The sequence below is a fragment of the Numida meleagris genome, unplaced genomic scaffold, assembly GCF_002078875.1.
Source record: "Numida meleagris isolate 19003 breed g44 Domestic line unplaced genomic scaffold, NumMel1.0 unplaced_Scaffold371, whole genome shotgun sequence".
In the NCBI taxonomy this organism is placed as follows: domain Eukaryota; kingdom Metazoa; phylum Chordata; class Aves; order Galliformes; family Numididae; genus Numida; species Numida meleagris.
The window spans coordinates 36,817-48,423 of record NW_018364596.1 but is presented as its reverse complement, the minus strand read 5'-3'; the positions used below and the strand labels follow the sequence as shown (position 1 = coordinate 48,423).

Below are 11,607 nucleotides of genomic sequence, written 5' to 3'. Positions count from 1 at the left end.
GGATTTGGGGATGTTGGATTCCTTGGGATTTGGGAGTGTAAGGGGGGGACCAGAGTTTCAGGGAGCTCCATTCAGGGGAATCTGGGGTGTGTCCATTTCAGTGCACCTTAAAAATGATGCACCAGAGGTGTGGGGATATCAGTGTGGTCCCCCAGTGCCCACTTAGCTGTAGTTAATGGGGGCTGAGCAGTGGCAGCTGCCCCGGGTGGCCAAGCACCAGGGGTCACAGCACGAATCTCGGTGCAGGTCAGATGCTCATGATCACTGGGGTACCTGGAGACATAGAGGAACAGTGAGGTGCCACTCTGAGGGTCTCCAATCTCCTTTGGAGGGGGCCTATGGTGAGGGTATTTGAGGGTGGAGTCCAAGAGGATGAGTCTGGAGATTGGGAGGGACTGAGAGTTGGGGATCCCATGGGAGATATCTGGGGGTCCTGCTGTGGTTTGGGTGTGCCTGCAGGGTGTGGGAGTGTGTAGGGATTGTGGGTCCACAGGGGATTAGATCTGTCATCCCCATGGGTCAGATATTGGGGTACCATATGTGTGGGTTTTGGGGTTCCTTCTACTTGGTATGTGGGTTCTTCATGGGCTGTGGGGCATGTCTATGGCCTGGAGGGCTCGAGCGTGTCTGAGGGCTGAGATTTTGTGTCTGGAGTTACCCCACAATGCAGAATTCAATTTTATTGATTTTTTTTCTTATGGACAGGGTTTGGTTTTCCGTGGTGGGCTTTGGTGAGGCCCCAAGGGGACTGGTTGGGATGTGGGTCCCCTGACCCGGACGATGACCTGGAACTGCACGGTGTCAGGCATTATGGGGGGGCAACTGTGTCATAAGGTGGAGTGGAGCAGGTGGGGGCTATGGAGGGGCCTTGAGTCATGCTCAAGCAGCCCTATAGAGAATCTATAGGGGATCAAAGGGCAGGAAGGTACACCTAGGAGGACTGATACGGGATAGATGGGCAGGAAGGGGACACTGGGGAGATCTATAGGGGATGGGAGACATTTAACCCCTTCCTCACCACAGCTCTCATCTCTCTGTATCCAGAGGCTGCGGCCATCAATGACAAAGAAGACTCCAACGCCGAAGACAAGTGCAGCGACCAAGACCCTCAGCAGTGCTATCACTAGACTCGCTCTGGACCACTCCTCAGATCCTGCGGGGTCTGGGGGTGTGGGTGTCTCTACAGCAATCCACAACCCCCATGCAGACTGGAAGCAGTGACACAGCCACCTGTCCATGGCAGGGGATTCACACAAACAGGGGGCTCAGACCTACCTGGGGTTGCGGCTGTGGGTGTCACCTCCAGTGTCACGCTGCTGCCAAGACGTGAGGAAACAAAGGGGTAGTCTTTGGGATGGTAGGAGCACCTGTAGGTACCAGCATCAGCTGGGGTCACCCCAAGGAGGGTGAAGGTGGCTGTGCCCCCAGCATCCGGGTCCTGGCGCTGGATAGGGGCTGAGCGCCCATCCTTGTGCAGGAGGAAGGCAGCCCCATAGTCCTTGTTCCAGCAGTGGATGGTGACATTTGTTCCTGTCCCCACACGTTCCTTTCCTTGAAGGGAGATGCCAGGTGGTGGAAAGCCGTGATCTGCATGAGGGGAGGGGACAGCATTGGGACACGGCTCTGTTGGGAGCCCCCAGAGCCATTTTCTGTCCCCCGTGCCCTCACCTGTCACCACCAGCTCCACGGGATCACTCTTCTCTGATATCTCCTCTGACTCAGGCACCCGGTACTGGCACTGATATCTCCCCGCATGTTCCCGACTTGTGTTAACAAAGGTGAACTCGACCACGTCCTGCACCTTGTCCTTGTACTTGTTGAGTGTCGAACCTCCAACGTGGTACAGCCAGACCCGGGCAGCAAGCCGGGGCAGGTGGCACTGCAGGGTGACAGTGTCTCCCAGGGACACCCCCTTGCTATAGTGCAGCCACAGGGAGGGTCGGGGCACTAGGACAGGGGACACCAGTCAGCCTTGTCCCTGCACACCCTCCTCGACCCCTCGGATGGCCCCCTCCCCACGCTCCCCCTCCCTCTATCCCCATTTTCCCCATGTCCCCATACTCACGCTGCTGTGCCCTGTTCGCTGCCACCAGACACCAACCTGCAAGGGACACGGTCCTGGTCCCACTCAGGGCCACCAACCCCCGTGGCACAACATCCCCATTGTCACTCACCCAGGATGAGGGCCAGTGCCATTGTTGCTATGAGGAGGGAGCAGCTTGGGGACAGCGAGACTGCAGTGGGGACAGGAAGTGCCCAGAGAGCTGCTGTCAGTTCCACTTGTGGTTGTAGTGCTGTGATGTCATCTCCGCATGTTGTATTACTTGCCCCTGATCACTAATTAGTGACTGTCACCCCTCAGTGTCACAAGCAATTCACAAAGAGCTGCCAGGTTAAAGCCCTCTCAGTGAGCCCCGCCAGCTCCAGGGCTGGGATCCACTGAGTTAAAGCACCCCATGGTCTATACCATAGTCCCACCTGGATGTCAACCTGGCTGACCCTCCCCCTCAGCCTTACTCATAAGGACTCAACCTGATCGTTCCCAGCATTCAGCTCTAACACAGTGAAGCACTCCCTGACACAGAGAGACACCTCACTGCCCTCTCCTTCCTTGCCTCACAGCGCCCCACAGCAGCACTGCACTTGTGGCAGTGATCCCACCATCATTTGGTGATGCCTACTAAGTCTTCGATTCCTGCTGCATGATGGCTTCCAGCTCCTCCTGTTTGTTGCCACCACTTCTGGGTGGTCATCACCAGCTCAGTAAAAAAAAACATACATCGCTTTGGGGGAAAAGGTCAAGGTTTCTGCTCATTGAAGCTGTGGTTTCCTGTGCTGTGGATGTGGTTACGAGCTGGTCTCTCACCGTGCATGCTGAGCATCATCACCAGCAGCAGCAGCAGCAGCAGCAGTCCCAAAGCACTGGCTCTCACGTGGTCCCAGTGTGGGCACACAGTGGGAGCTGGAAGAGTGCACACCTGTTTGAAAACAGACCCTTCCCAGTGGTTCCCATGCAAGGCTGGAGCAGAAGTTGATGGCTGCTCTGTTTCCCTCAGTTCTGGGGTCCTTGGATCCTTCCCAGTTGCTCCAGTGTTTCCCAGTGGGGAAGGAGCTGGTACCAGGAGGTGATGGCAGCAGGCACACATGGGCTGGGCTCCCATTGCAGGTTGGATGGGTGCACGGAAAGAGGCATCTCCTCCACACGTGGTTTTGGAGGTGGTGGAGGCTCTGCAGGTCCTCGAGAGCATGGAGTGGGAGCTACGCAGACCCCAAACCTTGTGATACGAGCCCAGCGTAGAGCAGATGATGGTTGTGGATGTGGATCTCTGGGGAGCTCATCCCACCAGGACATTGTCTCCATTTCAGCTTTAACTTCCAATTACTCACATCATGTTTCCAGATGAGGACTGATTTTTGCTGCAAAAGCGTCCCATCTCTGGCCATTTGCAGGCTTTCTTCTTCCCCATCCCTTCCTTCCTTCTGTCCCCCCTATAAGCCAGGATCAGCTCATAACCCAAACAACAGCGCTGGTGTTTTCTGAGGAAAGAAACACTCTTCTTGAGCATGAAACCTCCAACACCAAGAGTGTGATGAGCACCCAACACCCAAAATAACACTTGTCATAATTCTTCTCAGCAGGAGAATAGCCTCTCTAAGAGTGCCTGAAATCAGCATTAGTGGTTTCCTCATCCATAGATCAGAAGTTCACAAGACCGTCTCAAAAGTGAGAAATCCCAGGGCATTTTGTTTTGTGACTGACCCGCTGGTATCTGCATCCGGTGCCAGGAAGTATCTCTTGCTGGGCTTCTTATCTGGGCTTTACTTCTTTTGCTTTTGTATTTTAAATATTGGTACGTGCATGCTTCAGCCTTTCCGCTTAACACAAGTGGGCAGGTGTCATGTGTTGCACGTCTTGAGGTGTAAAAACTCCTCTGGGTTCAGCAGTTGCAGCAAGCGATGCTGTGCTGAGCTGCTGGCTAAGCAGTGAAAAACTAAAACATTGCTGAAAAAAAATAAAAAAAGAAAAAATAAAAGCCATTAAATAAGGTATTTTTAGGTGGTCAGGGCAAAGTGTATCCCCTGAGAATCAGGGTTGGGGGAGAAAGGCAACTCTGGTGATTTTGAACTCAGACCTCGCTGACCTCACGGGAAGTGCAGAACTCGATGTCTCTGCAGTGAGACCACTCCTGCACGTGTCTCTCCTGCTGCTGAAAGTAACCAGTGCCCAAAGAGCTGTAGAAAGACTCTATCTGTGTTCTGACCACAGTGTGCAAAGAGAGAGAGGTGTTCTTCACGGAAACATGCATGCAAGAACTGGATTGGAAGCACTGAAAGCAAAAAGCAATGATTTCTGAGCTGCAAAATGAGGGCAAAGCTGCTTCCTGGTGCTGGCAGCAACGCTGTCGTGTCCTGCATGGAAACCCTGCTCGTGGGCAGCTGCCCTCGGCCCCTTCCCCATCTGCCCAGCAGCATCTCTTGGAACTCCCCCAGAAAAAGGCCACTGTGTGGTGCTGAGTCACAGTGCTGTCAGTGCTCTCATCTCGAGCGCTGCCACGGCCGGACCCAGGCAATGGGGCTGGGGTCAGTGAGGAGCTGGGTGCCCCTGTGGGGCTGAGCCTGGGGGTGGGGCATTGAGATGGCAGGAGAGAATTCATCTGTGGGGTGAAAACTGAATTGCAGGTTGTAAATATTAATTGGAGTGGGAGAAATGGTGATGGTGGGGTGAAAAACTGAATGATAGGGAGAAAACTGGGGTGGTAGGCAGAAATCTGAACGTGGGAGGAGAATTATGATTGCATGGGGAGAAATTTAATTGCAGGGAGAAGAAATTAGTTGCAGAGGGGGAAAATGTGACTGCAGAGGGGAAAGCTGTGATTCAATGATTCTGTGCACTGTGAGTCTATGAGCTATGAACACTTAAGGGGGAACTGAATTGCATGGAGAAAATTGTGACTGCAGTGACTGTTGTGATGAGATGGGGAAAACTGTAATCTCTTCCACAAATTGAGGCTGGTATGATCTTCTGTTGTTTGTGTTCTTATTCCCTATGCCACAGGAGCATTGAATGCTCTTCTCATCCAGGAATGAGGCTGTGATGATGCATGAGTGCTGGGGGAGTTCCTTCTGGTGCAGAATGATGTAACATTCACTCTTTTGCCATCCCTTTGCCCGAACCTGACCAAATTTGATGGGATGCAATGTTTGTAGCAGGGATTCAAAATTGTCATCAACAGTTTCCACTTGCCTGGAGCAGAGAGTGCATGAGCACACCTTATAGACAACAGGGCAGAAGCATCCAGAAGCCCAGGGCAGCGCTCCGAGATGAGAACCAGCACCAGCGCAGGGAAGGAAGCAGGCCTGAGAGCAAGGGATGGCAGCGAGTGAAGGAAGAGCTGAGCGCTGTGAGCAGCAGCTCTGAGGCTGCTGTCCCGCTGAGAGCAGTTGTGTTGGAACACGCTCTGCTCACATCTGTTGGGATCTCCACCCTTTGGGCCCCACGTTGGGCCCCCACCACAAGGACTGCGGTGCTGGCACCTGGCAGCAGCTCAGCACCACACAGCCCTTCAGACACTGACCCCTCCCCGTGGGTTTAGGGAGAGAATCAGAAAGAAAAAAATGTGGAATTCATAGGTTGAGATAAAACTGTTTGATTAGACAGAATAGAAATAGAGAAACAACAGTAATGATAATTAGATATGTTTATATTTTTCCAAAACAGATGATGTACAAAGCAATTGCTCACCATGCAAAGACCAATGGTAGAAGCAGGACAGAATGGGAGGCAGGGAATTTTGGGAGGATCTATAGGGGATGTATAGGGTATCTGTGGGAGAAGCAAAGGAAGGAAAGGGACATTTTTGGGAGCACTCCAGAGCGGGGGTAGAATGGGACAGATCTCTCAGAAATGGTGGTAGTGATTTGGAGTGGACTGGAGAGGATTTGGAGGTCTCCGGGGTTGGTGTTAAGAGATTTGAGGGGATAGAGAAGGATTTTGGGGTAAGAGATGAGCGTTTAGGGATTTCGTGTGACTGGGAAGCATTTGGGATGCACTGGTGGGAAATGGGATTGTTAGATTTGGGGAGGTTCCCAAGCGGGGAATTTAGGGTGTGTCCCCTTCAGTGCACCCCATAAATGAGGCACCTGGGGAGTCCATCAGCACGGTAACCCAGTGCTCACTTTGGTGTTGATAACGGGGGACTGGAGGGCAGTGTGGGAAGTGGAGGGCTGGGAGCACGGGGTGGCATCTTGCATTTCGGTGTAGGTCAGATCCTCGCTGTCACTGGGGGGTACCTGAAGATACAGGAGGAGAAGGGGGTGCCATCATGAGAGTCCCCAGGAAGCTCGGGCTGGGGTTGGTGCTCTGGTGTAGGTATCTAGGGAGGTGTTTCCATGAGGGGGAGTCTGAATTTCTGTGGGGACTTAGATTTTGGTTCTGCATGGGGGATGTTTCTGGGTCCATCTATGGTTTTGGGGACCCCATGGGTCATTGGGCCAACTGTGGGATGGGGGATTCCCTACAATTCAGATATGGGATTCCCATGTTCTGGATGCAGGAGGTGCACATAAATGTCAGGGTGAGCCATATGGGGCTGGAGGTCATTTGGGGTCCCCATGGACAGGACTTGGGTTTCCATGGTGATGTCCAGTGTGGGCCCCAAGGGGCAGGTTGGGATTTGGGGTCCACTAACAAAGGCATTTACCTGGATCTGCAAGTCCTCAGTCATTGCTGGGGGGACACCTACATCAAAAAGGAGAGGAGGAAGAGTGGGGGTTCTGTGGGGGCCATGAGGGACATATGGAGGATCTGTACGTAACCTATAGGGGATCAAAGGACAGGTAGGGGATTCTTGGAGGGATCTATAGGGGATGGAAACCATTGATGTCCTTCCTCACCAGGGCTCTCATCTCTCTGTGTCCAGAGGCTGCGGGCATCGAGCACGAAGTAGAGGCCCAGGCAGAAGACGAAGACAGCAGCACAGCCCCTCACCACCACCACCACCCGGTTCCCATGGGATGGCCCCTTGGCACCTGTGGGGTCAGGGTGTTTGGGTGTCACCATCACGGAGCAGGGATTCAGAGACAGTGCCACCCACGGGTGACACTGGGGGTAGACAAATTGGGGTCTCAGACCTAACATGGGTTGCAGGTGTGGGTGTCACCTGCAGCATCACATTATCTACAAGGAGTGAGGACACAAATGTGTGGTCCTAGATGTTCTAAGAGTACGTATTGGTGGCGACATAAGCTGGGGTCCCAGCAAAGTGGCTGAAGGTGGCTGTGCCCCACCAGTGGGATCCTGGTGCTGGGTAGGGGCTGAGCATTCACCTCTGTGCAGGAGGAATGTGACACCATAACCCTCATTCCAGCACTGGGTGGTGATATCGGTCACCATTCCCACATGTTCCCTGGGCTCAGGGAAAGACTGAGTTGGGGGAAGCTGTGGTTGGTGTGCAAGGAGGAGAAGAGATGGGACTTGGCTCCATGGGAAAACTCAGGTCCATCCACTGTGCCCAGTGTCCTCACCTGTCACCACCAGCTCCACGGGGTCACTCATATTTGATGTCCACAGTGGCTCTGACACCTGGTACCGACACTGATATGTCCCCGCGTCTTCCAGGTTTGTGACAACCAAGGAGAACTCAACTGTATCCTGCTCCTCATCTTTTTCCTTGTCAGATCTCAAAGTTCCATTAAACCAGAGCTGGACCCAGGCAGATAGCCGGGGCAGGTTGCAGTGCAGGATGACCGTGTCCCCCACGGCCACCCCCTGGCTGGGGTGCAGCCACAGGGAGGGTCGGGGCACTAGGACAGGGGACACCAGTCAGCCTTGTCCCTGCACACCCTCCTGGACCCCTCGGATGGACCCCTCCCCACGCTCCTCTCCCTCTGTCCCCATTCTCCCCCTGTCCCCATACTCACGCTGCTGTGCCCTGATCGCTGCCACCAGACACCAACCTGCAAGGGACATGGTCCTGGTCTCACACAGGGCCACCAACCCCTGTGGCACCACGTTCCCATTGTCACTCACCCAGGATGAGGGTCAGCGCCATTGTTTCCATGAGGCAGGAGCAGCCTGGGAACAGCAAGACTGTGGCAATGGGGACAGGGAGTGTCTAGAGAGGCAATCTCATTTCCCCCTGGGGACAGGATGTCATGATGTCACCTCCTCACGTGACAGATTTCCCCCATTTGTGGTGACTCTGATGGGTCCCCGATAGGGTGACACACACAGAGCACAACACACAGCCTCTGTTGGGTTGTCCCAGGCAGGCGATCACCCCTCAAGTGTCACACAGTGTCCCCTAAGTTCTGCCACCACGTGGCCTTGCCTGGTGTCCTCCATGGGATGCCGCACACCCAGGACTCGCAGCTCCAATGGGCTGTCCCACATGGGATGTCACATGCAGTTCCCAACACCTCCAGCCAGCTCTCACCACACGCTTTGTGTACCACACGCTGTCCTATGTGCTTTGCTCTGCCACCCCCACTGGGGAAGCAGCAGGGAACTGATGGGGACATGGTGACACCTGCACTCCCCAGGAGTCCTGCCTGGGAGCCCTGAGATCCCCATGAAGCCTGTCTGGGAGTTCTGTTCCTCGGTTCTGGGGTGCCCATGAGGTCAGGGATATGTTTACGGTTTAGAAATCTGTGGAGGAATTAGATCCTCAAGGGTCAGACATCGGTGATCATTTTGGGTGGGGTTCAGGGGTCGTATCACTTGTTTTGCTGTGCCCATTGGGACTAGGCAGTGTTTAGGGCTTGTAGGGACCCAGGGCTTATGGGGGCTGAGATTCTGAATCTGAGATTCCTCACAATGACGATTTGGGTTTCCAGTGGTCTGGATTTGTGGGTGCACATAAAGGTAACATGTGACATATGGGGTGTATGGGCACTGCTGAGTCACAGCCTGAACCACTGATAAGCACCTGGAGGGAAGACCTAGTCAGCCCTGGGAGCACAGGTGAAGCCAATTCACCTGTTCGACCAGAAGGGCTGAAGCCTGGCTCCACCCCTCTTAGGCCTCATTTAAGGGCTGACTGCCCCTGAGGAAGGGTTTCTTCTTGGAGATCCCTCCTTGGTGGGCACCTTTTCCTGTGAGCCCAGAGTCTTCCAATCTGTGTGTGCGCTGTTTTCCTTCCACCTTTTTGTATTGCTATTTCCATCGCATTAGTCCTTCTGCTCACTACACTATTGCGTTAGTCTTTCTGATCACTACATTTGGCGAGCCAGACAGGCCAAAGTATTGAAATGGCTTTCCTTTTGACTGTCTTTAAGTGGGCCAAAGGGGAGAACATCGTTCCTCTAGATAAAACCTTGCCGGGGCACATCCTGGGTTTTCTGGGTTCACCCTTTTATGAACTGGGAGCCGTAATTGAAAACTGGGGTCCCTTATGGATTATTGGAAATATTTCCTGGCCACCATCTGGCATGGTGAAATATTTTTACAGATTAGATAAAAATATCCTGATTACAAAACAACGCTGACTGCCTGCAGCCATCATGGCATGGCCCCTATTAATGGCTCTAAATTGGGCAGAACTTGAAAATAATACTTTAGAAAATGAGAACCAGCTACTGCGTGATCGCATTGAGAAACTCGAGCAAGAGCTTGGCCTATTGACAGGGAAAACATCAAGTCGAACTTCTCCCTTAAAGAAAGTAAGGAATATTGCATTGGAAAATACTCAGGGCCCTGAACCAGTAGACCTGGGTAATCCAACAGGGAAAATCTCTAGATCGGATCTTGAAGCCCCACTTCAGGTGGATCCCTTCGAGATCTGACCTGTAGTGATACCAAAACCAAAAAAGACTTGCAGACCAGCAGGGGTACCCCCTGAACAATGGCCCCCTGCCCAAACGCATCTCCATCTAACATCTCACCCCTATACAGCATCTGAGTTGATGGATTTGGTGCAACGATTTCAGCAGAAACCAAGGGAAAGAGTACCAGCTTGGTTACTCTGATTATGGGACATGGGGGCAGACAGTGTTATGGTCAATGGACCAGAAGTTTCCTAGCTCGCATCCATTACCTTGCACCCTGCCCTTAGACAAAGGCTGGATGCCACTCTGCAACATCATGAGGAGAATCACACCCTAACAGATTGGTTGATGGCAGCATGCCGTATCACTTGGCCTAATAAGGCCGATATCCCAGTGCATGCAGGTTTATGGTCCTCCATGGAGGACCTCCAAACATATACTCGTGAGCTAGGAATGAAAGAGGCCATTTACATGGATGCCTTTGAAAGTCCTGACTTAGTAAAATTCTCGGCTGGAGTGAGGGATCTAATTTTACAGCAGGCGCCTTCCCACCATTATGGCACGCTGTTATCTGTATTGAACCCCTTGGTGGCCTCAGAGGCCATTGTTCAGCAGGCCGCCCAGTTGGTGGCTGATCTGGGGGAGATGGAGCGCTTAAGAGCAAGACGTAATATTAGGACAGTGGAAGGGGCTGAGGTATATCCAGTAATTAAAACTGGAAAAGCTGCCCCACAGACACCCCGATCGGGCCCCATATCAGGTATCCCGTAAACAGATGTTTAATGACCTCATAAGGGCAGGGGTGGCTTTTGCTAAAATTGATCACCAAACTAATCAGGTTTTGCTTCAATTATGGAAACAACTAAGGGACGATCAAAAATTTCAAAGTACCTCCAAAAGAACAGGGGTACGAATTATTGAGCGAATACCAGAAAATACTTGGAACTTAGAGGACTTTATAGTCCCTAATAAAAGGAAAAAGCCTCCCCAGGTGACTCGGGCTACGATGCCCGAGCCACCTGAGGAAAAAGACTTGGCTCTCACCCAATTCATGGCTTGATAGGGGATATTAGTCCCCATGTAACTAGGGCCTCCAGATGGGACCGGAGGCCCTATGTTGAGCTGACTGTTTTTTGCTCCCGAAAGAACATACAAAGGGTTATGGCATTGGTTGACACAGGCGCGGAAATGTCAATTATTTATGGGGATCCGACTAAGTTTAATGGGGATAGAGCGATGATTGGTGGCTTCGGGGGACAGACCATTCCAGTTACCCAGACATGGTTGAAACTGGGGGTTGGGCGTCTCCCGCCTTGGGAGTATAAGGTGTCTACTGCCCCAGTCCCAGAGTACATCTTGGGCACAGACATTTTATGGGGTCAGGCTCTCCAGGCAACTGTTGGAGAGTTCAGACTCCGACAGAGGTGTATTAGTATCCGGGCGGTGCAGGCGATATTGAGAGGCCATGCAAAGCATGAGCCTATTCGCCTGCCAGAACCACGCCGGATCACTAATGTGCGGCAGTATAGACTCCCGGGGGAGCAAGATGAAATATCAAGGACTGTGCAGGAATTAGAAAAAGCTGGCATCATAAGACCTGCACATAGCCCGTATAATTCCCCCATATGGCCAGTGCGGAAGTCAGATGGCACATGGAGAATGATGGTAGACTACAGAGAATTAAATAAGGTCACACCACCTGTTCACGCAGCCGTACCCAATATTGCCTCCCTAATGGACACATTGAGTAGGGAAATAAAAACCTATTATTGTGTCCTAGACTTGGCAAATGCATTCTTCAGTATTCCAATTGCTGAAGAATCACAAGACCAGTTCGCATTT

At 52.5% G+C, this 11,607-nt stretch overlaps 2 protein-coding genes across 2 annotated transcripts in view; both read right to left on the bottom strand.

Annotated features, from left to right (window-relative positions):
- Positions 1 to 7: 7 nt before the first annotated feature.
- Positions 8 to 7,795, bottom strand: LOC110391454 (immunoglobulin superfamily member 1-like; the record flags this gene model as incomplete). Its single annotated transcript, XM_021383344.1, has 8 exons — positions 8 to 273; positions 1,019 to 1,162; positions 1,276 to 1,947; positions 2,066 to 2,201; positions 6,178 to 6,291; positions 6,702 to 6,739; positions 6,895 to 7,029; positions 7,525 to 7,795. Coding segments are annotated over 8 exons (1,536 nt in total), but the record flags the coding sequence as incomplete, so codon positions are not given.
- LOC110391456 (leukocyte immunoglobulin-like receptor subfamily A member 2) overlaps positions 4,181 to 11,607 on the bottom strand; it is a 21,202-nt gene continuing 13,775 nt past the window's right edge. Inside the window, exon 6 of the mRNA XM_021383347.1 lies at positions 4,181 to 5,535. The gene's annotated coding sequence lies outside the window, so the exon portion shown is untranslated. The remainder of the gene's footprint in view (positions 5,536 to 11,607) is intronic.